We start from the raw sequence: 24350 nt of genomic DNA on the forward strand, positions 1-24350 counted from the left end.
AAGGCATAAGCAAATGTTCCGGACCAGTTCATCAAAAGCGCATTCCCCCTCGTCCGTGGACAGTAGACCTGGACGCGAAGGCGTGGCATTTTTTGTCTTGGTCGTCTGCAAACAGATCTATTGAAGGTCGACACCACTGATGAAAAATGTCCGCCACCACCTCGTCGTTTAGCACCCAGTCTGGCTGATCTTCGAAGTGCCGACTGAGTGCGTCTGCTCGCACGTTTTGCTCCCCTGGAAGGTGCACTGCTGTGATGGAGAGATCTCGGGGTAGAAGCCAGCGCCAAATCGCTTGAGCTTCCAGGGAGAGGGGGAGAGAGCATGTACAACCCTTTTTGTTGAGGTAATACATGGTGGTCGTGTTGTCTGTTTGAACTAGAATTGAGTTGGATTTGATCGAAGGCTGAAAAGCTTTTAGAGCAAGGTGGACTGCTCGCAGCTCTAACATGTTTATATGATAGGACTGCTCCTTGTTCGACCACCCACCCTGCATCTGTAGGCAATCCATGTGAGCCCCCCATCCTTGCAGGGATGCATCTGTGATCAGGGACTGTGCCGGAACTGGTTGATGGAAGGGGACTCCCACCAAGAGGTTCTTCGGTCGAGCCCACCAAAGAATGGACGACTTTGCCTCTTGAGAGAGCACAATCCGGTCTTCCCAGTGACCTGATGCTTGATCCCATTTGTCCTCCAGATCCAGCTGCAAAGGTCTCATCCTCAGCCTAGCGTTGGGAATGAGAAAGATGCAAGAAGCCATCGACCCTGGTAGAGATGCTACTTGCCGGACCATTGGCTGAGCTGCATGGAGTAGAGCATCACATTTCTGCTTCATTGAAAAAAGTCTCTACTCCAAAGGAAACGCTCTTCCTATTTTTGCATCCAGAGTGGAGCCCAAATAATGGATCGTCTGAGTAGGCCGGTGAACTGATTTTTCCATGTTCACATGTAGGCCCAATCGTTGAAACAGACTCAAACAAACTTGAGTCGTTCCTTACCGCTCGAGGGGATGTCCCTTTCAATAACCAATCGTCTAAATATGGGAAACAAACAGACCCTTTCGATGCAGGGCTGCAGCCACCACTGCTATGCACTTGGTAAAGACTCGTGGGGCAGATTTTAGTCCGAAGGGCAAGACTTTGAACTGGTAATGCTTGTTGGCGATCACGAATCATAGGTACTTGCGATGACGTGGAACGATTGGCATGTGGAAGTACGCATCTTGGAGATCCATCAAACACATCCAATCTCCTTTTTGTAGATGTGGACATATTTGATGAAGCACCAACATGCGAAACTACTCCTTCAAGATGACTTTGTTCAGTGATCGAAGGTCCAGGTTAGGTCTGAATTTGAGCGCTTGATCTTTTTTCGGCACAAGGAAGTACCTGGAATATACTCCCTTCCCTCGCTGAGCAGGAGGTACCTCTTCTACTGCCTTTTTTCGCAGAAGGGTTGCCACTTCCTGACGAAGCAACTTAAGCTGCTGAGGACGAGATCTTTTTGGAGGAATGTCCGCACTATACTGAATACCCACCAATCTTTTGTTATGTTGCACCACTCTCTCAGATGATTTGAAACAATTCCTACCAGTGGGCAACGGTGCTAGAGGAAGCTCGTGCTCATTGCTTCCCTGCTGATCTGGCCACGTTGGAGGATTGTTGCTGATGACCTCCTCTACCCCTGTTTGATCTTCGGCTTTGGAACTGCGACTTGCCTTGGTTCTTGTTTGGAGACCACTGAGGAGTTTGAACCCTCTGTTGGTAGCTCTTGCGCTGGTGGGGCCTGTATCGTCGCTTGAATTCTTTTTTCTTTTCCAATCCCACCGCCTTGAGAGTTTCTAACTCGGCTTTCATCATTGCCATCTCCTCATCAGTGTGGGAGCCAAATAGAGAGGAGCCAGAGAAGGGTAGATTAAGGACCCGTTGTTGACCATCTGGTTTAAGTGCCGTTAACCTAAACCAGGCAGATCTTCTAGCACAAATCCCATGCGCATAGGAATGTGCCGACAGCGTAGCACAATCCGCTGCCGTGCTAATGACTTGATTGGCTACGAGGGATCCTTCTTTTATTACTTCTTTAAAGTCCCTTTGGTCCTCTTTCGGAAGCTTTTCCTTGAAACAGTCCAAGAAGTTCCATAAAGCCCTGTCATAACGGCCTAATAAAGCTGCTGCGCTAGACACTTTCAGAGACGATGCTGCAGATCCGCAAACCTTCCATCCCCAGGAATCTTGGGATCTACTTTCCTTATCTGGTGGGACTGACGAAGATGTCGTTACTGCATGCGTTTTTCTTGCCGCCGCAACGATCACAGAGGCCGCAGGCGGTTCTGATTTCAAGAAAGGAGGGTCTGACTCTGCCGGCTTATGTTTCTTCTGGATTCTAGCCGGCGTAGCCTTAATTGAAGATGGAGTAAGAAATATGTCCATCACAGGTTCCAAAAGACCAGGAACTAGAGGGAGCAAAGGTCGAGACGCTGATCTCTGATGGAGTGTCTCAAAAATAACCGTCGTAGCGACTTGAGGAGTCGACATCTCGATGTTCAACTTCTGTGCTCCCCTCTGAAGAACATCATGGTAAGTATTGATGTCGATCAGAGATACCCTTGATTGAGGGCTATCCGACAGAGTGGGAGAGTAGTCTCTCTTAGAGGAACGAGTAGAGGAGGAAGCCCACGTAGGGGATCTTCTCCTCTTGTGCCGAGAACCAGAAAGGTCTGCGCTCCCGTGACCTGCCTGCACTGTCCCCACATCTAGTCGATGGAGACTTACCCACCTCTTGCACCAATCATTGCAGAGGCGACCTGTGGAGCGGACTGATTTACTCCTCCTATCGTCTTGCTGTTCCTGTAGGGTTTTTACTCCAGTGATGGACCAGAAGAAGCCATCTCGGAGACATATGAACAGAAGGGGAAGATCCGCTGCGAAGGAGACCTTCATCGCAACCTATCTGAATGGCGCTCTGGAGATGTAGAGGATGAATGCTCTGGTGAATGACGTCTCGAGGAGTGATAGGACGAGTGCCGTGAAGCTGACTCCGTCACCAACACTACCAAGCCTTCTTTAGACCTCACTGATGCAGGTCTCGACGTCGAGCGTATGATCTGCTCCGAAGGAGCCTCCTTAGATGCCGAATGAGACCTCGATCTTCGGCCAGCTGCTAGATCGGGTCTCGACGCCGATTGATTCAGCAACGAAGATTCTCTATTCTTCTACGTCGAATGCCTTGCTGACGACGTCGAAGTACCTCTGTGCCTCGACGCCGGTCGTCGAGCAGACGACGGCGGGGGGCTTTTGTGCCTAGACGCTGATCGTCACTGAGATAACGGCAGAGGGCTTCTGTTCTTCGACGCCAATCGTCGCCGTGATGACAACGGCAGAGGGCTTCTGTTCCTCGACGCCGATCGTCGCCGGGTTGACGACGGCGGAGGACTCCTGCTCCTCGACGCCGATCGTCGCCGGGTTGGCGATGGCAGAGGGCTTGCAACTCTCGACGCCGATCGTCGCCGGGTTGACGGCGGGGGATCACTATTCCTCGACGCCGCAGAGTTGACAACGGCGAATGAAGTAACGCACCTGAATGTCAGTGTTCTTTCGACAGCGAGCCCGCCGTCGATGGTCGTCTTCTGGATGCATGTCCTACCGGTGGAAGTTTTTTCAGCGCCGCGCCCGACGCTGAAGAAGAGCAGAGTGGAATCTTGCTTCTGAAAGAGGATCTGGCCCTCTTAGAGCCCTTTCTCACCGGTGACCTGCCAATGGAACATGTTCCATCCTTTTCAGCCAGTCCATAGAGACGGATTCTTTCTCTGGCTTTCAATGTTCTTATTGATAAAGATTGGCAGTGAGGGCAAGTCTTGGGGACATGATCCTTAGGAAGACAAAAGTATACAGACTGCATGAGAGTCTGTCCTGGCCTCCTTTTTTACACAAGAAGGGCAGGGGTCAAAAAGAGATGGCATTTTTGTGTGGAAAAAAAATGCCCAATTCTGTCAAAAAAAGACAGCACCTTACTTCTAAAGCTGTTATACATCGAAGTAAGAAGAGATTTTCCAAAAAACTGGAGATTATTTCTAACAAAAAAGTCAGAAAAGGCAGAGCTGTGTAACCAGGTTCCTGACAGAAGGAGTCCGAAAGAACAACTGACCTATCACCTCTGAGGCATGATGGGAAGCTAGGAGTCATGGCTGCCTTAAAGGCACAGTGCCAGTTTATTTCTATGTTGCTAAGGGTTAGCTTTCCAGCTTTTCTATACTATGTTTCTACAATGCAGCCTGTGAGCTGTCCATGCTTTCAGTTCTATCTGAGGGATTGTGCTAAGTGCTAAGCATTAAAACAGTTTTCAAACATACTATGCTGTGTGTTTTATATATATATATATATATATATATATATATAGAGAGAGAGAGAGATATACATATACGTTTTCACATATATGATTGTGTTTCCGGGGTCCCGCGCATGGGCGGGAATATTCTAGTGTGAGAAAGTGCCATCTTTCTTGCATGGTATGCCCCCACTTTTTGCTAAATTGCTGAATGTACTTCGATTGAGTGTACCCTGGGTTCCTGCCAATCAGGTGCCCAGGGCCTATGTTCCTTCCTTAAACCACACAAACTCCAAATTGGCAAACCCTAGCCACATGTCAGCCCCTAGTAAATGGTACCCTAGGTACCCAGGGCCTTGTGACCAGGGAAGGCCTCTAAGGGCTGCAGCACTCATTGTGCCACCCTCAGAGGCCCTGTACCCTTACACACACACACTGCCCTTGCAGGCTGAGTGTCTGGGTGCAGGACAAAACAAAGAGTCGACATGGCACACATCACTGTGTACCATGCCCATCACCTACACTGCCAAGGCATATGTCAGCCACCCCTCTAGCTGGGTGCATTACGCCTATGGTGTGGGCACAGGAGCAGGAGCCCTGTGCCCCTACAGTACCCGGGTCCATTCCTGGGCACTGTAAGTGCAGTGCTGTCACTTAAGAATACATGGTACTGAGAGCTTGTCAAACACGAGCTCCACAGCACCATATTGGCAACACTGAAGCCTGGGAAGTTTGGTATCAAACTTCTCAGCACATTGAACCCACACTGATGCCAGTGTAGGATTTAATGTACTAGGCACCCCAGAGGGCATCTTAGAAGGTGCCCCCTTACAGCTAACTTGCAATCCACGTCTGCTCTGAGGCTGCCCAGGCTGCCACACAGCAGACACGTTGCTGGACCCCTGGGTGGGAGAGCCCCTGCTCTCCCGGGCCTGCAACAATGCACATCCTGGGTGAGGTGAGAAATCTCCTCCCCCAGGATGAGCAAAGGGAAGCTTCAAAGGCATGCCGCCAGTTGGAGTTTCCCCAGGCCACTGCAACCCCCCACTCTGGCGGGAAGCTTGGCCGGAAACCCCATACAAGGACAGGGGATGTGCCAGCCTGCCCACCCCACCCCTCAGGTGGGGGAGGCGAGGTGAAGCACATCTCCGGGCTCTCGCCATCTTGGAGATGGGAGGCCCTACCCTATCAGGATTAGGCTACTGCCCCCCTCCCACAGGAGAGAGGCAGGATAGGGGGTGTACCCACCCCAGGACAAGGACCCATTGGTCCCTGGCCTTCACCTACCTGTAACGCCCCTAAATCTAGTATTTAGGGGCCCCCTGAACCTTCCTTCCTCAGATTCCAGATAGAAAAACGACAAGAAGAGCAAGAAGAACAAAGACCTGCCCTGCAGCTGCTAAAAAGAGAAGAAGACACCAACTGCTTTGGCCCCAGCCCTACCGGCCTGTCGACTCTCGAACCTGCACCAGCGCGGCATCCCACGTGGCCAGCAACCTCACCAACCCCGGAGGACCTGGCTACCCTTTAGCTCTAAGCCCCTGGGACTCCCACGAGTAGAGGCTCTACTCAAGAAACCTACCTGCTATCCCTGGCACCAGCCCGGGACCGCGGACCCAACACACTCTGCACCAGCCAAGCCTGGCCAGTGCCGGAGTGGACAAAGACCCTGAGGACGACCCCACGGCGACTGTGACCCCGAGTCCGGCACCCAAGGACCCCCCTCGACATCCCGGAAGAAGCCTGCAGCCTCAGAACCAAGTGCCACCCCAGCCGCGATCAACCAGAGGGTAAGATTCCCGATGTCAAAAGGCCACCCGGCGCCCTGCGACCCCCTGTGCCCAATCCCGGGGTACCCACCTAACCTACAACTACCCAACTTACCTCTCGAAGTGGTGGTGGCACCTGGAACATCCTCGTCCCCGAGCCTGCAGCCTCTTTCCAAACCGGAACATTCCCATTGATTTTCATTGAGCGCCCTAAGGCTCAAAAGCACCCTGCACCCAGCCGCCCGAGTGGCCCTGGCAGTGCCCTCTCTACTCTAACCTACTTCCCCACTTGCCCTGAGTAAGTGACCAGGAGCCCAGCTCCCACAGCCGCGTGGCTTGCCAGACAGCAGCCACCAACCAAGGCCCCCCTATCCCTCATAGGATAACATTGGGCCCAACTCTCTCTGCACCCGGCCGTCCTGAAACCGCTGAGGGTGAACCAACTGTACTTACCTGACACTGGGGGACCCCTGAGTCCATGCCCGGAATTTCAACACTACCAGTCGAGTACTTACCCTTAAACCGCTAACTTCATTTTCCTCATAGGGTAACATTGACTGGCTTTTTCTTCAAAAATCTTCTAAGTGTGAACTTTTCAAAACTGCAAAAATTCACCAAAAATCAGCCAAGTGACAAAAACGAATTTACTCACCTGCTCCTAGGTGAGCTCCCAGTGCTGGATCTTGGTGCCCAGCCCTGACTCTGAAAAGTGTTCACAACTATACTTACTTCTAACTCATTTTTCTCCCATAGGAAACCATTGTCTGCTTTTCTGTGAAATTTCTTCTAAGTGTCTACTTTTGCAAATTTGAAATATTCTTTTAAAATCGTACCATTTCTGCAAACGAAATTACTTACCTGCTTTTGATAAGGACCCCAGTCCTGGGTCTAGGCACCCAGTCCTGGATTACTAAAGTAACGATTAAGTACTCTACCTGCAATTTGAAATTCTTGCCATAGAGATCCATTGAATGTTTTCTGTGAAATATTTTCTAAGTGCTAACTTTTGAAATAGCTAAATATTATTTAAAAATCATTACAGTTATTAAGTCGACTTTCATCACTTGATTCTGAATACTGACCCCAGGCTGGTTCTAGGATCCAGACCTGGAATTCCAAAAGTAATCTGAAAAGTAATTTATTACAAATAACCTAAATTTACCATTGAGCTCAATGCATTGTTATGTTTAGGAAATAGGATTGTTTATTGCAACCAACTGTAACTGTTTACACAAATTTATTGCTTGAAACAAAAGTATTTATATTCAACCTCTCATTCTGAGAAAGTATATTTTTACCCCCCTTTGTGGTTCTAAAAATAAAACAAGCATATATTTTATATATACAAATCATTGGCCTAGAGTTCAGTTATTGAGTGTGTGAAACCATTTGCTGACTGAGTGTGTACAATAAATGCTTTACACTGTCCTCTGGTACTGCCTTACTGCTCGACCAAGCTACCACTTTTGAGAGTAAGGTCATACCTAACTTTGACCTCTATCAGCCTCTGGGGGACTGTGGACTCTGTACACCTTGTACCTATTAGGGAACAGTATATACAGAGCCACTTTCTCACATCTAGTGCTTATGACTTTGATGAGGATCCCCTGGAAGAGAACCTTAACTTCCACAGTCGATTACTTACCTGTGAACCATTAGCCTGTCTTCCTTCCATATGATAACATTGACACTTTTTCTCCAAAAAGTTTCTTTCTAAGTGTGGAGTTTTAAAACTTAAAAATATTCTTTAAAAATCGCACAAATAACCAAAACGTGTTTACTTACCCGTTTCTAGGAAATGTCCCAGTGCTGAATCTAGGTATCCAGCACGGAGTTAGAAAAGTAACGTAAAAAATAACTTACCTGCAATTTACTGAAAAAGCCTATTCATTCCAATGTACTGTATTTGCTAAGTGTTGCATACTACTGCTCCCCTGTAAATCAAAGTACAATTTCTATTGCATTTTCAAACTGTACCATATCCAGTAACTTACTACTGAAACGTATTTAATGCTTACCTGTACCAGGCCTGCTTGGTTCTAAAAATAAACAGTATATTTTTATACAACAATTGGCCTAAAGTTCAGGTCCTCTGATACTGCCTTACTGTTCGACCAAGTACCACTATTAGAGAGTATGGTTCTATTTAACGTTAACCTCTGCCTACCTCTGGGGACACTTGGACCCTATACACACTATACCTCATTTTGGTGTATATATATATATATATATATATATATATAGAGCCAGTTTCTTACAGGCATCAAGCAGGGCTCCCAGTTATCTCCACTGGTATTCACCTTGGCTAGGGAACCTTTAGCGGCTTGTATGCACCGGCGCTGAGCAGGATGAGGTATCCAAGTATGTGCCTGTATACACTATATTGTTGTATGCCGAAGATTTACAGTCGCACCTTAGGGGTGTCTCTATGGACCTATCCTCCATCGCTCAGACTTTTGGATTTCGCTAGCGTTTCCGGACTACAGGTAAACTGAACTAAATTTTGCTTTTTCTCACTTCAACCATCTTACCCTCATCCTTTGCAGCCTTCCCCAACCCCCACTTGTCTTTCAAGACTACGATTTTTCGTGACCTTGGGATTGAGAATTATCATTCACCTGTGGATATGTTAGATAGTAACTTGGGTAAGGATCGTGCTCTCCGGTCCCATATTTTTCTGGGAGACTCTGCGTTGTTCGGCGATTGGGAGGGTGGCCTTGGCTGAGATGATGTTTCTCCCTCGCCCTCCTTAATTTTGTTAACCTACCTCTTATTAAAACCCAAACTTTTTTCAGCTACTTGATACTTACTTGGTGACTGTGCTCTGAGGTACGGGTCACCGCCAGGTTGCGCTTCATGTCATTACTTGGCAACTCAGTTGCAACAGATGGCAGGTTGGAAGGATGATCTCTTCATGAAACGGAACCAAAGAGGATAATTTTCGGAATGGCTTGCTGCATTATGCGCTCTATCCTTCAGCATCCTATACCATTCAGACTACAGGTCTGTTTTGGGTGGCTACAGTATGTCTGGCAAGTGCTTTGTGATGCTGCTTTTTTGCTCGCTGTAGTTAAACTGGGAAGGCAGCAGTAGAGTGATCTCTGATGTAGAGAGGGTCCGATGGCGAAGGTCAGTATTTCCTCTAGAATCTGGTTGGGAGTACCTTTGATTTCACTGGGCCTTTGAAACTGTAAAAAGTGAGCCCCTCTTCGGTAAGTACTGTCCTACGCGCTCTGTCCTCAAGTGTCTTGACCAGAAAATCTGTCTCCTCTACCAGGTAGTAATCTAGGATAATCTGCGGCCGGCTGCATTACTCTGTGATACTAAGAGGTTTCTTCTGGTGGGGATGCCTTAGTTGGGGTAGGTGGTTCTATGTCCATGTCTGGAAGGACCATATCATAGTCATCCCAAGGGTCTGGGCTTTTTGGGGTTTCTCCCTCTGACTTTGAGTCATAACTCTCATTGTCAGGGTGGTCTGTGTCCTCTGCTCCATGAGTGGGCGAGGGTGACTTGGTGTGTGGTGAGACTGAGCAGCTTTGTGGCATGGGGCTTGTGGCTTTATGCTCTGTTGCCACCCTCTTTGGCAATGGCTGTGAAATATCAAATTCTTGGCTTTCTCGCTTGGAAGTTTTCTCTAGCCTGATGTCTTCAGCTGCTTGACTGCATTTCTGCATGAAGTCCTGAAGGCCTTCAAAGACATTTCCTGCTTCTTCTGGAAGTATGGGCTTATGCAATGTAAGAAGCTGGCTCTGTATATGATATTGCGACTAGGTGGTAATACCATGCACAGAGTCCAGGGGTTCCCCAAAAGTGTACAGCGCTCAAAGTAAAACCCAAGGTGTTCTATTAGCGGTAATGTGTGCGAGCAGCCTTAGGCCAAACACAGAGGAGTATAAGACATTTATTGCACAACATTGATCAATAATGGAAACACGACCAAAGAAGGAGATAAATAACAATTGTAGAAAAATATACTTTGTTGCAGGGGCCAAACTTTGGGGGTTAGGTTAAGCACATGGGGGCCCACAAAGCAGCACCAAACATACATCATCAGCGCCACAGAGGGCGGCAGGATGTAGGGTGCAATTTCGACATATGGCACTAAATGGGGATTCTTCTTTCAGCAAAGAGACAGCAGGCGTGGCACCGGAGGTTGCAGGTGGAACATCAATGACAGCAGAGGTAAATAGAGATGTAGGGGTCGTAGAGACACCTTCGGTTCAGCTCACCAAGGCCCAGGGGCTTTGGGTGCAGGGGTGCCTTTAGACGTCAGAGTCTTCTTACTGGAGCCAGCCGCGGTCAGGGGGAGCCTCTGGATTCACACTGCAGGCACAGTCGTGGAAATCAGGAGTGGTCAGTCAAAGACTGGATACGAGGTCAGGATAGCTGGGGAGACTTCACTGCACAGGTGAGCCACTCTGACTCGGGCCGTGGAAGTCTGGTGCAGAGTGGACAAATGACGCAGATCCGCTGGGATCCAGAGTCTTTAGAATATGTTTCTTCGGGACAGGTCCAATGTCCACAGGAGATTGGAGTCCTTTTTTTAAGGCAGCACCTCTCACGGGGTTTTTAGAGGTTGCTGGGTCACAGAAGCAGGAGACAGGCTGTAGGGCTAGGCCCAAGACAATCGTCATCTTCAGTCTTCTCTGCAGGGATGTCTTCTTACTTCTTAGGTCATCACAGATCTAGTTTTTAAGTCTGGGGGAGCCACCTAAATACAAAGTTTTGGGGCTTTTTAGGGGAGTAGCAGGTGGGCCAATGGGCACCTTACCCGGGGTGACTGGGGTAACTACACCCTCTATTGTGCCACCCTCCTGTGGGAGGGGGCAGAGACCTAGTGCCGATTGGAGGGGTCCACCCATCTTCAGGATGGCAGGGACTGAAAGATGTGCTTTACCTCACCTTCCCCACCTGTGGGTGAGACTGGATGTGTGTGTGTGTGTGTGTGTGTGTGTGTGTGTGTGTGTGTGTGTGTGTGTGTGTGTGTGTGTATGTATGTTGTGTAGGAGGTTGTGTGTGTATTGTGCGAGTGTGTGTTGTGTGAGGGTGTAGGTGTGAGTGTAGTGTGCGAGTGTGGTGTGTGAGTGTGACTGCTGTGTGTGCGAGTGTGACTGTTGAGTGTGTGAGTGAATGTGACTGTTGAGTGTGTGACTTTCGAGTGTGTGAGAGTGACTGTCGCGTGTTTCTGTCAAGTGTGAGTGACTGTTGTGTGTGTGTGACTGTCGTGTGATTGTGTGTTCGACTCATGTGTGAGTGTGACTGTCATGTGTGAGTGAGTGTGATTGTCGTGTGAGTGTGACTGTCACGTGTGAGTGTGACTGTTGTGTGACTCATGTGAGTGAGAATGACGTGTGTGAGTGTGACTGGTGCTCGTGTGCAAGATAAAACAAGAATTAGCAATGCAATAGGTCTTGCATTTCGAGAACTTGAGCTATTGCCACTGTCTTATTTATGTGTTTTGAAAACCTGCAAGCGGTGCCTAAACAAGGACTTTGTGCTTATAGTCCTTGCTTATGAACAGCAAGGCTGGCAGTAAAAGACGCAGTTACTGTCAGCCTTGCTTCTCATAAGCAACGACGAAAGTACAAATACAATTAGTCGCTTTGAAATGTGACAAAATAATTATTACATTAATTCCAGATTAGGTTGTACTCTATGTGGAGCTGATGAAGGAAAATGTATAGAAGGTCTGATCTAAATGAGATGTGGTAGGTGCAGTACAGCAAGCTGCGCTTAGCTGTCCCTAGCGAGCAAGGCACCAGCACTGCTTGTCTAGGTGCAGTAGCACAAGCTGTGCCTAGAGGTCCCTAGTGAGCACAAAAAACTTTAAAGATATGGTAAATCTATTATCCCCATAATGCCTTGCATACAAGACAGTACCACAAGTACATTCAAATAGCTATGTCCATTTATACAATTAGTAGCTTTGAAATGTGACAAAGTAATTATTATATTCATTACTGATTGGTTTGTAATCTATGTGGAGCTGATGAAGGGAAATTTATAGAAGGTCTAATATAAAAGTGAGTGTCCTGTCTGAAGGCCTTTAAGTAATGCCTTGAGGCTGTAATTAAAACCTAGGGCATAGTAACACATGTAACAGGGGGTGTCCTCATGGGAGGTTACAAGAAGAGACAAGGTGGTACTAAGGAGGGACTACAAAGCCTAATGACCAATAAAAAGCCACCATTTACAAGGACAGGGACGAGAGCTATTTAAAAAGATGAGTAAGTAAGTGGAGCTTTAGCCAGATATCCTGAATACAGCATGTCTCGAAGGGACAGCGCAAGCGCTGCCTAGGCGAGACCTAAAAAAACAGGACGTCCAAGACAACTTTGAATTCCCGGATCAGTGCATCATTAACCCTCACAATCAATATGAGTCTGGGGGAGCCACGCAAATACTAAATTATGGGGCTTTTTAGGGTAGTAGCATGTGGGTCAATGGGACCCTTACCTGGGGTGACTACACCCTCTATTATGCCACCCTCCTGTGGGAGGGGGCAGAGACCTAGCCCCGATTGGAGGGGTCCACCCATCTTCAAGATGAAAGGGACTGAAAGATGTGCTTCACCTCACCTCCCCCACCAGTGGGTGAGACTGGGTGTGGGTGAGTGTGTCTGGGTGTGTGTGAGTTTGTGTATGAGTGTGTGTTGTGTGTGAGTTTGTGTATGAGTGTGTGTGGTATGGGCGAGTGAGTGTGACTGTCGAGTATGAGAGTGAGTGTGACAGGCACGTGTGTGTACGTACAAAATAAAAAAAGAACAGGACGTCCAAGACAACTTTGAATTCCCGGATCAGTGCATCCCTAGCCATCACAATCAATATGATTGATTGAGGCATGTGTATTGTATCATCTTCACATTTTATTTTCCATTGTTTTGATTCAAGGCAGAGGAGCCTACGGCATTTCTATTCAAACACTGGAACAACATATACATGTTCTACTCATTACGCCCAAATTTAAGTCTGCCACACGTTTAACGCTGAAAAAAAATCAATTAGAGACCACCAGTGAAAATAAATACTGAACATGAGGCCTGAAGCTGAGCAAAAATGTAAATGTTGCTTTCATAAACCTAAAAACGCATTATAAATGGCATAGGAAAGTAAAGCTGCAAATTGGGTGAGAATACATATCAATTCACCATCAGACATTGTAGAAAAAACCATGCCAACATGAAAGGGATTGATGAATCAAAGATGTAACAAAGGCTTTGTAAAAATACAAATATATGAGGAAAGCACAATTGTGACAAAACAATCCTACCAGATCTGCTCCAGCTTGAAGTAAAACATCAGCTACATCTGTATGGCCGTTCTCACAAGCGTAAGTAAGTGCTGTATCACCCGTTGCTGTTGTCGCATGCACATTGGCCCCTTGGTGAGAAACATATTTAAGTTCACTAAAGGGTTTAATGCGTACCCCACAAACAAAGTTATGAGCATAACTTTTTCTAGCTTACTAGACACCTACTTTGAACATGCAGAATCTTTAACATTTAGAATAAGTGAACAAATTAAGAATTACATAAGAGATTACATTGTTGAAAATGTTATAAGTAAAGTGACTGCATCTCCAAAACACGAGGCAACAGTTAACATACAGTTGGCAGGTCAGAAATGTTCCAAAAGTTAACAAGCATTGGCATAGCCAATAGGTCTCGCCTTTGGGACCTTATAAGTATTTAGTTATGCAGCACAATATCCTTACTGCAACAACATTAACTGTTGCATGGCTAAACACTTACAAGGTCCCAAAGGCGAGACCTATTGGCTATGCCAATGCTTGTTTTAATTAGAAAAGAGAACACATACATGCACACTCTTTACTTGTGTTTATTCTTACCATTTGTTACCACAGTTGTGCAATTTAGTATCAATGTGAATAGGAATTACGAGTGCTAATTTTATTCACCCTAGAAGAGTAAAAGGTTGAGTTTGCAGCAACAAGGTTTGAGCCTGTCACCCACATCTTGCCCTCGGCTAACAACAATCTAAGAATTAACCACTGAGGTTTCTTACAAGCATGTTCTGCTTGGCAAGTGTATCTATTGGTAAGCTGGCTTCAGGGTTTTAAGCAGTTTTTGTGTGGGCTAAGGCACCTCATAATCTGAAAGCATCCATCGTCCCTTATGGTAATGCTTCCAATATATTGTTCAGGTTGTTGATGCACTTGCTAGAGAGATCTGTTTATAATCCACATATCAAAATTTTGAATAATCATAAAACATCTTGGGAGGGTCAATCTGTGCTGCAAAGCACTGCGTGTAAGTTGTTGATCGTGATCACAAATTTCAGAGTAAAATGGTGCGGTCAGCTAAATCGATGCCTATATTACACTGAATTCAGCACCAATGGATCAATATCTCTGTACAGGTAGGAGAGCAGAAATGTGTCAATGTTTTCATCTTTTTGATGGGGAAAGAACATAGTGAATGCCATGGCTGCTTTTCCCTAATACTGCCACACACTGCCTGCAGAAATCACAAATATCTGTGGTTCCCCAGCCCTCAATGTGCATCACAAGGATAGGTCTACGAAAGTATTGAATTGTTCCATTTACCAATGCTTTTACATCCTAATTCGCAAATGAGGCCTACTTTTATTTTGGTGCCCAGGCCTATTTTCTGTCCCTGTCTAAGTGAGACAAAGTGCCATGGCTCACTGACGCCTTTTGAACGTTCTCTGCAAGTGGAGATCAGCTAAGTGCACCTGGTGACAACAACGTACTACAGCACAAAATAGCTGCTAGAATTTAGCTACAAGGGCCTTTCCTAAAAAAAAAAAAATGCATCACAGTTGTTGAGCATGTCACAAAATTTGTGGAAGATGCAGAATTGTTTGTTTTGCAAGGAAAGAAGAATCGCAACCCGAAGGCTAATTTTAACCTGAGTATGTGTTGTCAGGTGCCTACCTTAGCGCTGTATTAAGCCTTTGCTAACTTGTGGTATAGCTTTTGAAGCCTGTGCCAGCCAGGTTTTCTTTTTAATAAATTTTGAACTATCACAGAACATGCTAAATAAACCCTGTCCAAATCTGTTCTGCGTTCAAGCTTTTAAGTGGCACTATCCACAGATGAGGCCTGTGTAAACGAAGGTACGTTTGAGGGCGTGGAATTTGAGGCAGTCCTCCTCCCTGCACGCTACACACATTGACATCAGTTGTGTCACCACATTTGAAGGGTTGCTTTCTCACCCTTTCAGGCCACGCCTGCCCAGTTAACGGCTTTTACTCCAGCTCTTTCATTTTCAATTCCGTGTCAAAGATCAAAGTGTGAAACTTTGCGTTTAAAATAGTCTGTGGGAGTTTTATATAACATTTTGAAGTGTCCAAGAATGTGAATGTGAATTCTGCCTAAGCTCTCATCGGAGCCTGGCCAGCACCATTGAGTGACCTCGACGTAGAGTGTAGCCAGCACCTACAGCGTACATGAAGGGAGGGGAAGCTTTTAGAAGTCTCTCTCCGTGTTAGTAGAGAGTATAAAGACAGAAACCTCTTGGCGCTTTGACAAACTGTCCTGGGTGTGGATGCAGTGCCAAGGGCTTTTGTGCCCAGTTGATACCCTTCTGCCTGAGATTGCCAACGGGTTCCCCAGTTTATGCTAGCAAGGATGATGCTAAACAGACAGCGGCAAAATATTCCAAGTTCTTATTATCTTTCTATGCATTTATTCTTGGGAATATACATTCACTATCTGCATTTATTTTACATGTGCATTATTGCCATTTGATATATGGAAACTTGCTGCAATAAATATTCCCGTTTAATTGGCAAAAACGTGTTGACTTTGTTCATGTTGTATTTTGGTATTCCAAAGTGTGTAGAGTCCTATATCGAAGAGTGTTCACGTTGTGTCCTGGTATTTTGAAGTCTTGCTCAGCTGTTCTGAAGAGAAAGCAAGACATCTATGCAGGTCATGGCTTTAGAAAGGAAGCTCATCTGCTTTTTTGAATGTGCAAATCTAACTTTCAAACAAAACATTTAACTAGAATTTAGGCTGCAATGACAAAATACTTCTTTAGAAAGTAACTGTCTTCATCCAAAGTTTCAAATAAATGAAATGCAATTTTAACATGTGACATTTGCATCAGCTTGATTTCTGTACTTCGTAAGTATTTAAGCTGAATAGGCATTAATGTAAAAATTGTCTTTAACAGTATGATGTGCTCAAAACTAACGTAAGTGGCAAACTCAAAGAAAGTATTCTGAAATCTAAGTGAGCTCATGGAATGTAACTTTCTGCTTACCTGCAGCTAGCAAATATTTCACCAATTCCAAATGACCTTCTTGTGCAGCTTCCATTAAAGGTGTTGAACATCCCAGCTCAATATCGGCTCCTGCCTTTATTAGGAAATCTGCAACCTCCAGAAACCCACCGCAGCAGGCCAGTGTCAGTGCAGTTTCCTGGGTTTCCTCAGTCTGTGCATTGATATTGGCACCTTTGAAGTCAGGACAAAAAAAAGTATTAGAAGAAACACAAATGTGCTGTTCAATATTATGAAGCTAATTTAAAAGCACTGCAATAAATCAAACAAAGAAAGCTTGGGTAAGCTCATCCTGAATTCGACAAGTTCACATTCAGAGAGTTTGCAACTATCTCATGTTTCAGGAATAATGTGCATGTTTCTATCTGTAGTTTTACCTTGACCAAGCAATAACGCAACCATTTCTTCATGTCCTTCTCTGGCTGCTTCCATCAGTGGTGTGTAACCTTCATCATTCACCTCCTCCAAGTTAGCACCACGTTCAATTAGCAAAGCTGCTAGTTCGACATGACCACCACAAGCTGCCAGGGTCAACGGAGATTCAAAGGAGTCGGCAGGCATATTCACCTGAGCACCACTATCAAGGAGCAGTCTGGCAACTTCCACATGGCCATCCTAAAAATGAAAGAGACAAACTAATATTTTTGGACTAGCATATTGAAAGAACATTTAAGAAATGTATTGCTTCCCAGTAACTTCATTGTTAGTATCTTTCATATTTTCACATGATGAAACAATGTCTGCCAATAAAAGAAAATATCCGTGAATCCTGCAACATCTGTGGAAAAATCTTTGCCCTCGTTTGATGTATACAGGTGCGCTAGAGTTTACATGGATAAGGCAAAGGACATACGTGCTTCTGATATGTGGTGTGTTGACTTCAAGTATTCCAGGAAGAGGCAAACCCCTGTCCAAACAGGAACTAGCTTATTAACCATCAGCCTGCATCACCTTCTGCCATATCAAAGCAAAGCATCCACTCAATGGCTGAGTGAGGGCACAGTTCACCAGGAGTACTGCAACAACTTCTGTGCTCTAAATCTGTCTTTACAAGGCATTTGCTGTGTGTGGAATAACAGGTGTGCGTTCACAAAGCAATAGTGCCTGGACATCAACACAGTAGACCTCACAGCAGCGGGACAGGCAGTACACCGCAACCTGCTTAGTAAAGGTAATCCTGCTTCCCGCTTTATTCTGTTACGTACTGCTTGGTATTCTCATTCAAGCATGTGACTATATGAAAGATTAAATGCTAAAGAATTGATAGGTCCTGCAGTTCTACAAACTAAAGTCATGCGCGTGACTAGGGCAGTGCAATACCGTTTAACACTAGCCACCTCTAGGCACTGAAATGGGGGAGAGAGTGAAACAGAACATCAGAAAGGCATGGTTGAAATGCATTCAGACCTTCCAGATCGCACCATTCAAAAAACTTGTTCGAGAGACCTACATCAATCGATAAAGTGGTGTATTCCCTGGTGACCAAGATAACTTCCACAACTTCAGATGGTAAACAAAAAGAATTCTAGCTGGTGCTGGTCAATCTCCAAGCATGCAGACACTGTCTTTGGGGTGGAGGACCTGACCATCCTGCTGCAAGAGTAGGTCCACACTGTAAGAGAGAAGACCAAACCATATGCTGTGTGCCAACCAGCTGGTGTATCAAATCCACCACACCCAGCCATGGGTCATCAGCTGTGCTTTTCGTCCCACACCTTCTGGAGGACATAAAGAAGACTTGGAGGGAAAAGGCATACAGCAGGGCCTATGACTAACTGAATCTGAAGGCACATCTTCCCCTGGTTAACCATTCCTAGTGATATGTATGGCACAAAACGGAGGACACTTCCAGATCTGGAACAAGGTGACAAGATCCATACACCAACGCCCCAATCTGAAGTACATTGTGTGTATCACTTTAGGATGGAGTTTGCAGTTGTAGTACCCTAATAGTAGGCAACATTAGTCACCCGCTCTCAGCTTGGGGGAGCCTGCAAAGGTGCTACCATCTGGATAACACCTTTGATGAGCCCACTGCCTCAGTCATAATGGTTTCCAAACACGGGATACAGGACACCACGCTGCCCTGTGTTGACAAAGGACAGTGGTGGTGTTTTCAGTCACAACCATAGTAGTACCCCACGAAACAGGAGAATATCACAGTACATTTATGTGCAGGCACTGCTCTGACAAGGATCAAAGACCTGATGGCGTAATCTTGTCCAGATGAGCAACAGCGACCAACAAGAAGGAATCAATGATTACAGTAGCCTGCACCCAGAAACAACCCACCAGCAGGTAGAAAGACATCCACCAATGCAGATACGAATGGACTGACTCAAAAGGACTGCACACTAATTGAGTGGCACAACTATTGCCCCCTTGCTCGGCAGGGCAAAAACGTCTGCCTTCAAAATAGAAGAGTGTGCCAGATACAAGGATGGCGGTTTGAAGGGGAGGACAAGAAGGGTAAACTGAAGTCCTTGGGGATTAGCTGGATTACCCAGCGATCTAAAGTGATTGTCTCAAATTGTGGAAAATGAGACAAACCCCTCATATTACCAATAAGACCCCTGGCCCAACTGAAGATGATGGCTTACAGGGGTAGGTGGATTAAGAAAGGTTCTGAAGCAGAAAGGTCAGCAGAAGATGAAAGAGACTATCTGCTGCTGCAATTGGTCATGGTGTCCCCTTTATTCAGCACTGCTCTGAAAGGTGCAGTAAATGTATTGCTGCTTCTGAATCAGCTGATAAGGTTGCTTCTGCCAGGACTGCTTTGTCTTGGAGTAGCCTTGAAACTTCCTGTCCTGTTAGCAGAATTGCCTCATTTGGTAAGGTAGGCCCAATGAGGGAGCCATAGCTCGGCTGTTTCGTAAGCTTTCTAAGGAGTCGTCAGTGTGACAGGAACTTTGGATCACATGAGGCTGGTCTCTGTTGCCTAGCTATTTGTCTGTGGACTGCCAGGCCCAAGAAGGGGTTTTTCCCCAAGTAGCCAGGACAGGATTCAAATAGTGCTTCAAAGAAAGGAAGTAGAGGCTATGAAACTGCAGGACTTCGATCACATCTCCATTAAAATGTTCGATTTTGCTTCTGCAGAGGACAAAGTAAAATCCAATACTACTACTGCTTTTCCTACCACTCTAGTGTAAGAAAGTGGCTCTGTATATACTGTTCCCAAATAGGTACAGTGTGCACAGAGTCCACAGTCCCCAGAGGTTTGGCAGAGGCTAAAGTTAGATGTAACCTTACTCTCTAAAGTGGTTGCTTGGTCGAGCAGTAAGGCAGTATCAGAGGACAGTGTAAAGCATTTGTTGTACACACTCAGTCAGCAAATGGTCTCACACACTCAATAACTGAACTCTAGGCCAATGATTTTGTATAAAAATATATAGTTTTATTTTAGAACCAACAATAGGTATCAAAATATACTTTCTCAGAATGAGATGCTTTAGATAATTACTTTCAATAGGCATTAGACAATAGACTTTTGAATGCAATAGATACAGTTGTTGCAATAGGCAACACCATTTCAAACACAATTATACATTGAGCTCAATGGGAATTTCTAGTTAAATGCAATTGATTACTTTTCCTACCACAGGACTGGATCCTAGATTCAGTCCTGGGACATCTCCTGTAAACGGTTGAGTAAAAACGTTTTGGTTACAGTTGTGATTTTTAAGGAATATTATTGCATTTTAAAAGTTGACACTTAGAAACTTTTTCACATAGAATCACCAATGTTATCCTATGGGAGGAAATTCACATAGCAGGTAAGTAGGGTTATCGTTACTTTTTCAAAACTCGGTGTTGGATCATGGATCCAGCACTGGTTCGTCTCCTGTAAACAGTTGAAAGAATGCGTTTTTGTTATACAGGCGATTTTTAACGAATACTTGTAAGTTTGCAAAATCGACACTTAGAAGAATTTCTGGCAAAAACCAGGCAATGTTATCCTATGGAGGAAAATCAAGTTAGCGGTAAGTACGGTTGTAATTACTTTGCAGGGTCAGTGCTGGGTGTGAGAAAGTGGCTCTGTATATCCTGTTCCCTAATAGGTACAGGGTGTACAGAGTCCACAGTCCCCCAGAGGCTGATAGAGGTCAAAGTTAGGTATGACCTTACTCTCAAAAGTGGTAGCTTGGTCGAGCAGTAAGGCAGTACCAGAGGACAGTGTAAAGCATTTATTGTACACACTCAGTCAGCAAATGGTTTCACACACTCAATAACTGAACTCTAGGCCAATGGTTTATATATATAAAATATATGCTTGTTTTATTTTTAGAACCACAAAGGGGGTAAAAATATACTTTCTCAGAATGAGAGGTTGAATATAAATACTTTTGTCTTAAGCAATAAATTTGTGTACACAGTCACAGTTGGTTGCAATAAACAATCCTATTTCCTAAACATAACAATGCATTGAGCTTAATGGTAAATTCAGGTTATTTGTAATAAATTACTTTTCAGATTACTTTTGGAATTCCAGGTCTGGCTCCTAGATCCAGCCTTGGGTCAGTATTCAGAATCAAGTGATGAAAGTCGACTTAATAACTGTAATGATTTTTAAATAATATGTAGCTATTTCAAAAGTTAGCACTTGGAAAATATTTCAAAGAAAACATTCAATGGATCTCTATGGCAAGAAATTCAAATTGCAGGTTGAGTACTTTGTCGTTACTTTAGTAATCCAGGACTGGGTGCCTAGACCCAGGCCTGGGGTCCTTATCAAAAGCAGGTAAGTAATTTCGTTTGCAGAAATGGTACGATTTTAAAAGAATATTTCAAATTTGCAAAAATAGACACTTAGAAGAAATTTCACAGAAAAGCAGACAATGGTTTCCTATGGGAGAAAAATGAGTTAGAGGTAAGTATAGTTGTGAACACTTTTCAGGGTCAGGGCTGGGCACCAAGATCCAGCACTGGGAGCTCACCTAGGAGCAGGTGAGTAAATTCGTTTTTGTCACTTGGCTGATTTTTGGTGAATTTTTGCAGTTTTATAAAGTTCACACTTGGAAGATTTTTGAAGAAAAAGCCAGTCAATGTTACCCTATGAGGAAAATGAAGTTAGCGGTTTAAGGGTAAGTACTCGACTGGAAGAGTTGAAATTCCGGGCATGGACTCAGGGGTCCCCCAGTGTCAGGTGGGTACAGTTGGTTCACCCTCAGCGGTTTCAGGACGGCCGGGTGCAGAGAGAGTTAGGCCCAATGTTATCCTATGAGGGATAGGGGGGCCTTGGTTGGTGGCTGCTGTCTGGCAAGCCACGTGGCTGTGGGAGCTGGGCTCCTGGTCACTTACTCAGGGCAAGTGGGGAAGTAGGTTAGTGTAGAGAGGGCACTGCCAGGGCCACTCGGGCGGCTGGGTGCAGGGTGCTTTTGAGCCTTCGGGCGCTCAATGGAAATCAATGGGAATGTTCCGGTTTGGAAAAAGGCTGCAGGCTCGGGGACGAGGAGGTTTCAGGTGCCACCACCACTTCGAGAGGTAAGTTGGGTAGTTGTAGGTTAGGTGGGTACCCCGGGATTGGGCACAGGGGGCCGCAGGACGCCGGGTGCAGGGGTGCCTTTTGACGTCGGGAATCTTACCCTCTGGTTGATCGCGGCTGGGGTGGCACTTGGTTCTGAGGCTGCAGGCTTCTTCCGGGATGTCGAGGGGGGTCCTTGGGTGCCGGACTCTGGGTCACAGTCGCCGTGGGGTCGTCCTCTGGGTCTTTGTCCACTCCGGCACTGGCCAGGCTTGGCTGGTGCAGAGTGTGTTGGGTCCGCGGTCCCGGCCTGGTGCCAGGGATAGCAAATAGGTTTCTTGAGTAGAGCCTCTACTCGTGGGAGTCCCAGGGGCTTAGAGCTAAAGGGTAGCCAGGTCCTCCGGGGTTGGTGAGGTTGCTGGCCACGAGGGATGCCGCGCTGGTGCAGGTTCGAGAGTCGACAGGCCGGTAGGGCTGGGGCCAAAGCAGTTGGTGTCTTCTTCTCTTTTTAGCAGCTGCAGGGCAGGTCCTTGTTCTTCTTGCTCTTCTTGTAGTTTTCTATCTGGAATCTAAGGAAGGAAGGTTCAGGGTGCCCCTAAATACTAGATTTAGGGGCGTTACAGGTAGGTGAAGGCCAGGGACCAATGGGTCCTTGTCCTGGGGTGGGTACACCCCCTATCCTGCCTCTCTCCTGTGGGAGGGGGGCAGTAGCCTAATCCTGATAGGGTAGGGCCTCCCATCTTCAAGATGGCGAGAGCCCGGAGATGTGCTTCACCTCGCCTCCCCCACCTGAGGGGTGGGGTGGGCAGGCTGGCACATCCCCTGTCCTTGTATGGGGTTTCCGGCCAAGCTTCCCGCCAGAGTGGGGGGTTGCAGTGGCCTGGGGAAACTCCAAATGGCGGCATGCCTTTGAAGCTTCCCTTTGCTCATCCTGGGGGAGGAGATTTCTCACCTCACCCAGGATGTGCATTGTTGCAGGCCCGGGAGAGCAGGGGCTCTCCCACCCAGGGGTCCAGCAACGTGTCTGCTGTGTGGCAGCCTGGGCAGCCTCAGAGCAGACGTGGATTGTAAGTTAGCTGTAAGGGGGCATCTCTAAGATGCCCTCTGGGGTGCTTAATACATTAAATCCTACACTGGCATCAGTGTGGGTTCAATGTGCTGAGAAGTTTGATACCAAACTTCCCAGGCTTCAGTGTTGCCAATATGGTGCTGTGGAGCTCGTGTTTGACAAGCTCTCAGCACCATGTACTCTTAAATGACAGCACTGCACTTACAGTGCCCAGGAATGGACCCGGATACTGTAGGGGCACAGGGCTCCTGCTCCTGTGCCCACACCATAGGCGGAATGCACCCAGCTAGAGGGGTGGCTGACATATGCCTTGGCAGTGTAGGTGATGGGCATGGTACACAGTGATGTGTGCCATGTCGACTCTTTGTTTTGTCCTGCACCCAGACACTCAGCCTGCAAGGGCAGTGTGTGTGTAAGGGTACAGGGCCTCTGAGGGTGGCACAATGAGTGCTGCAGCCCTTAGAGGCCTTCCCTGGTCACAAGGCCCTGGGTACCTAGGGTACCATTTACTAGGGGCTGACATGTGGCTAGGGTTTGCCAATTTGGAGTTTGTGTGGTTTAAGGAAGGAACATAGGCCCGGGGCACCTGATTGGCAGGAACCCAGGGTACACTCAATCGAAGTACATTCAGCAATTTAGCAAAAAGTGGGGGCATACCATCCAAGAAAGATGGCACTTTCTCACACTGGGCACCAAGATCCAGCACTGGAATCTCTCCTAATAGCAGGTGAGTAAATTATTTTTCGTTGATCGGCTGATTTTTAGTGAATATTTTAAAGTTTCAAAACTCGACACTTTGAAGAATTTCCAAGTGAAACCAGTTAATGTTACCCTATGGAAGAAAAGTGAGTTATCGGCTTTTAGGTAAGTACTCGACTGGCAGAGTTAAGGTTCTGGGCATAGACTCAGGGGTCTCCCAGGGTCAGGTAGGTACAGTTGTTACACCCTCAGCGGCACAGGACAGCCGGGTGCAGAGAGAGTTAGGCCCAATGTTATCTTATTGGAGGCAGGGGGCCTTTGGTTGGTGGCTGCTGACTAGCAGGCCACGCGGCCGTGGGAGCTGGGCTCCTGGTCACTTACTCAGGGCAAGTGGGGAAGTAGATTAGAGTAGAAGTTGCACTGCCAGGGGCACTCGGGCGGCTGGGTGCAGGGTGCTTTTGAGCCGTCGGGCGCTCAATGGATTTCAATGAAGAAGCTCAGTGACGAACAAAGGCTGCAAGCTCGGGGCCGAAGATTCTTCAGGTGCGACCACCACTTTGAGAGGTAAGTAGGAGGCTAGGTAGGCACCCAGGAGTTGGGCACAGGGGGCCGCAGGGCGCCGGGTACAGGGGTGCCTTTTGGCGTCGGGAAATCGCACCCTCTGCTGGTCGCGGTTGGAGGGGACCCTGGTTCTGAGGCTGCAGGCGTCGTCAGGAGCGTCGAGGTGGGTTCTTGGGTGCTGGATTCGGGGTCACAGTCGCCGGG

The 24350-nt window shown here is 46.6% G+C and overlaps 1 protein-coding gene across 12 annotated transcripts in view; it reads right to left on the bottom strand.

Annotated features, from left to right (window-relative positions):
• The window catches only part of ANKRD17 (ankyrin repeat domain 17), a 1008651-nt gene that overhangs the window by 702270 nt on the left and 282031 nt on the right, over positions 1–24350 (bottom strand). For all 12 annotated transcript variants that reach the window (XM_085636371.1, XM_085636340.1, XM_085636333.1 and 9 more), the window contains exons 8-10: positions 16734–16971; positions 16339–16530; positions 13359–13468 (exon numbers count right to left, since the gene is read on the bottom strand). In XM_085636371.1, coding sequence (XP_085492497.1) covers positions 13359–13468; positions 16339–16530; positions 16734–16971 — 540 coding nt within the window. The remainder of the gene's footprint in view (positions 1–13358; positions 13469–16338; positions 16531–16733; positions 16972–24350) is intronic.

The sequence above is a fragment of the Triturus cristatus genome, chromosome 2_1 (genome assembly GCF_964204655.1).
Source record: "Triturus cristatus chromosome 2_1, aTriCri1.1, whole genome shotgun sequence".
Classification (NCBI taxonomy): Eukaryota; Metazoa; Chordata; class Amphibia; order Caudata; family Salamandridae; genus Triturus; species Triturus cristatus.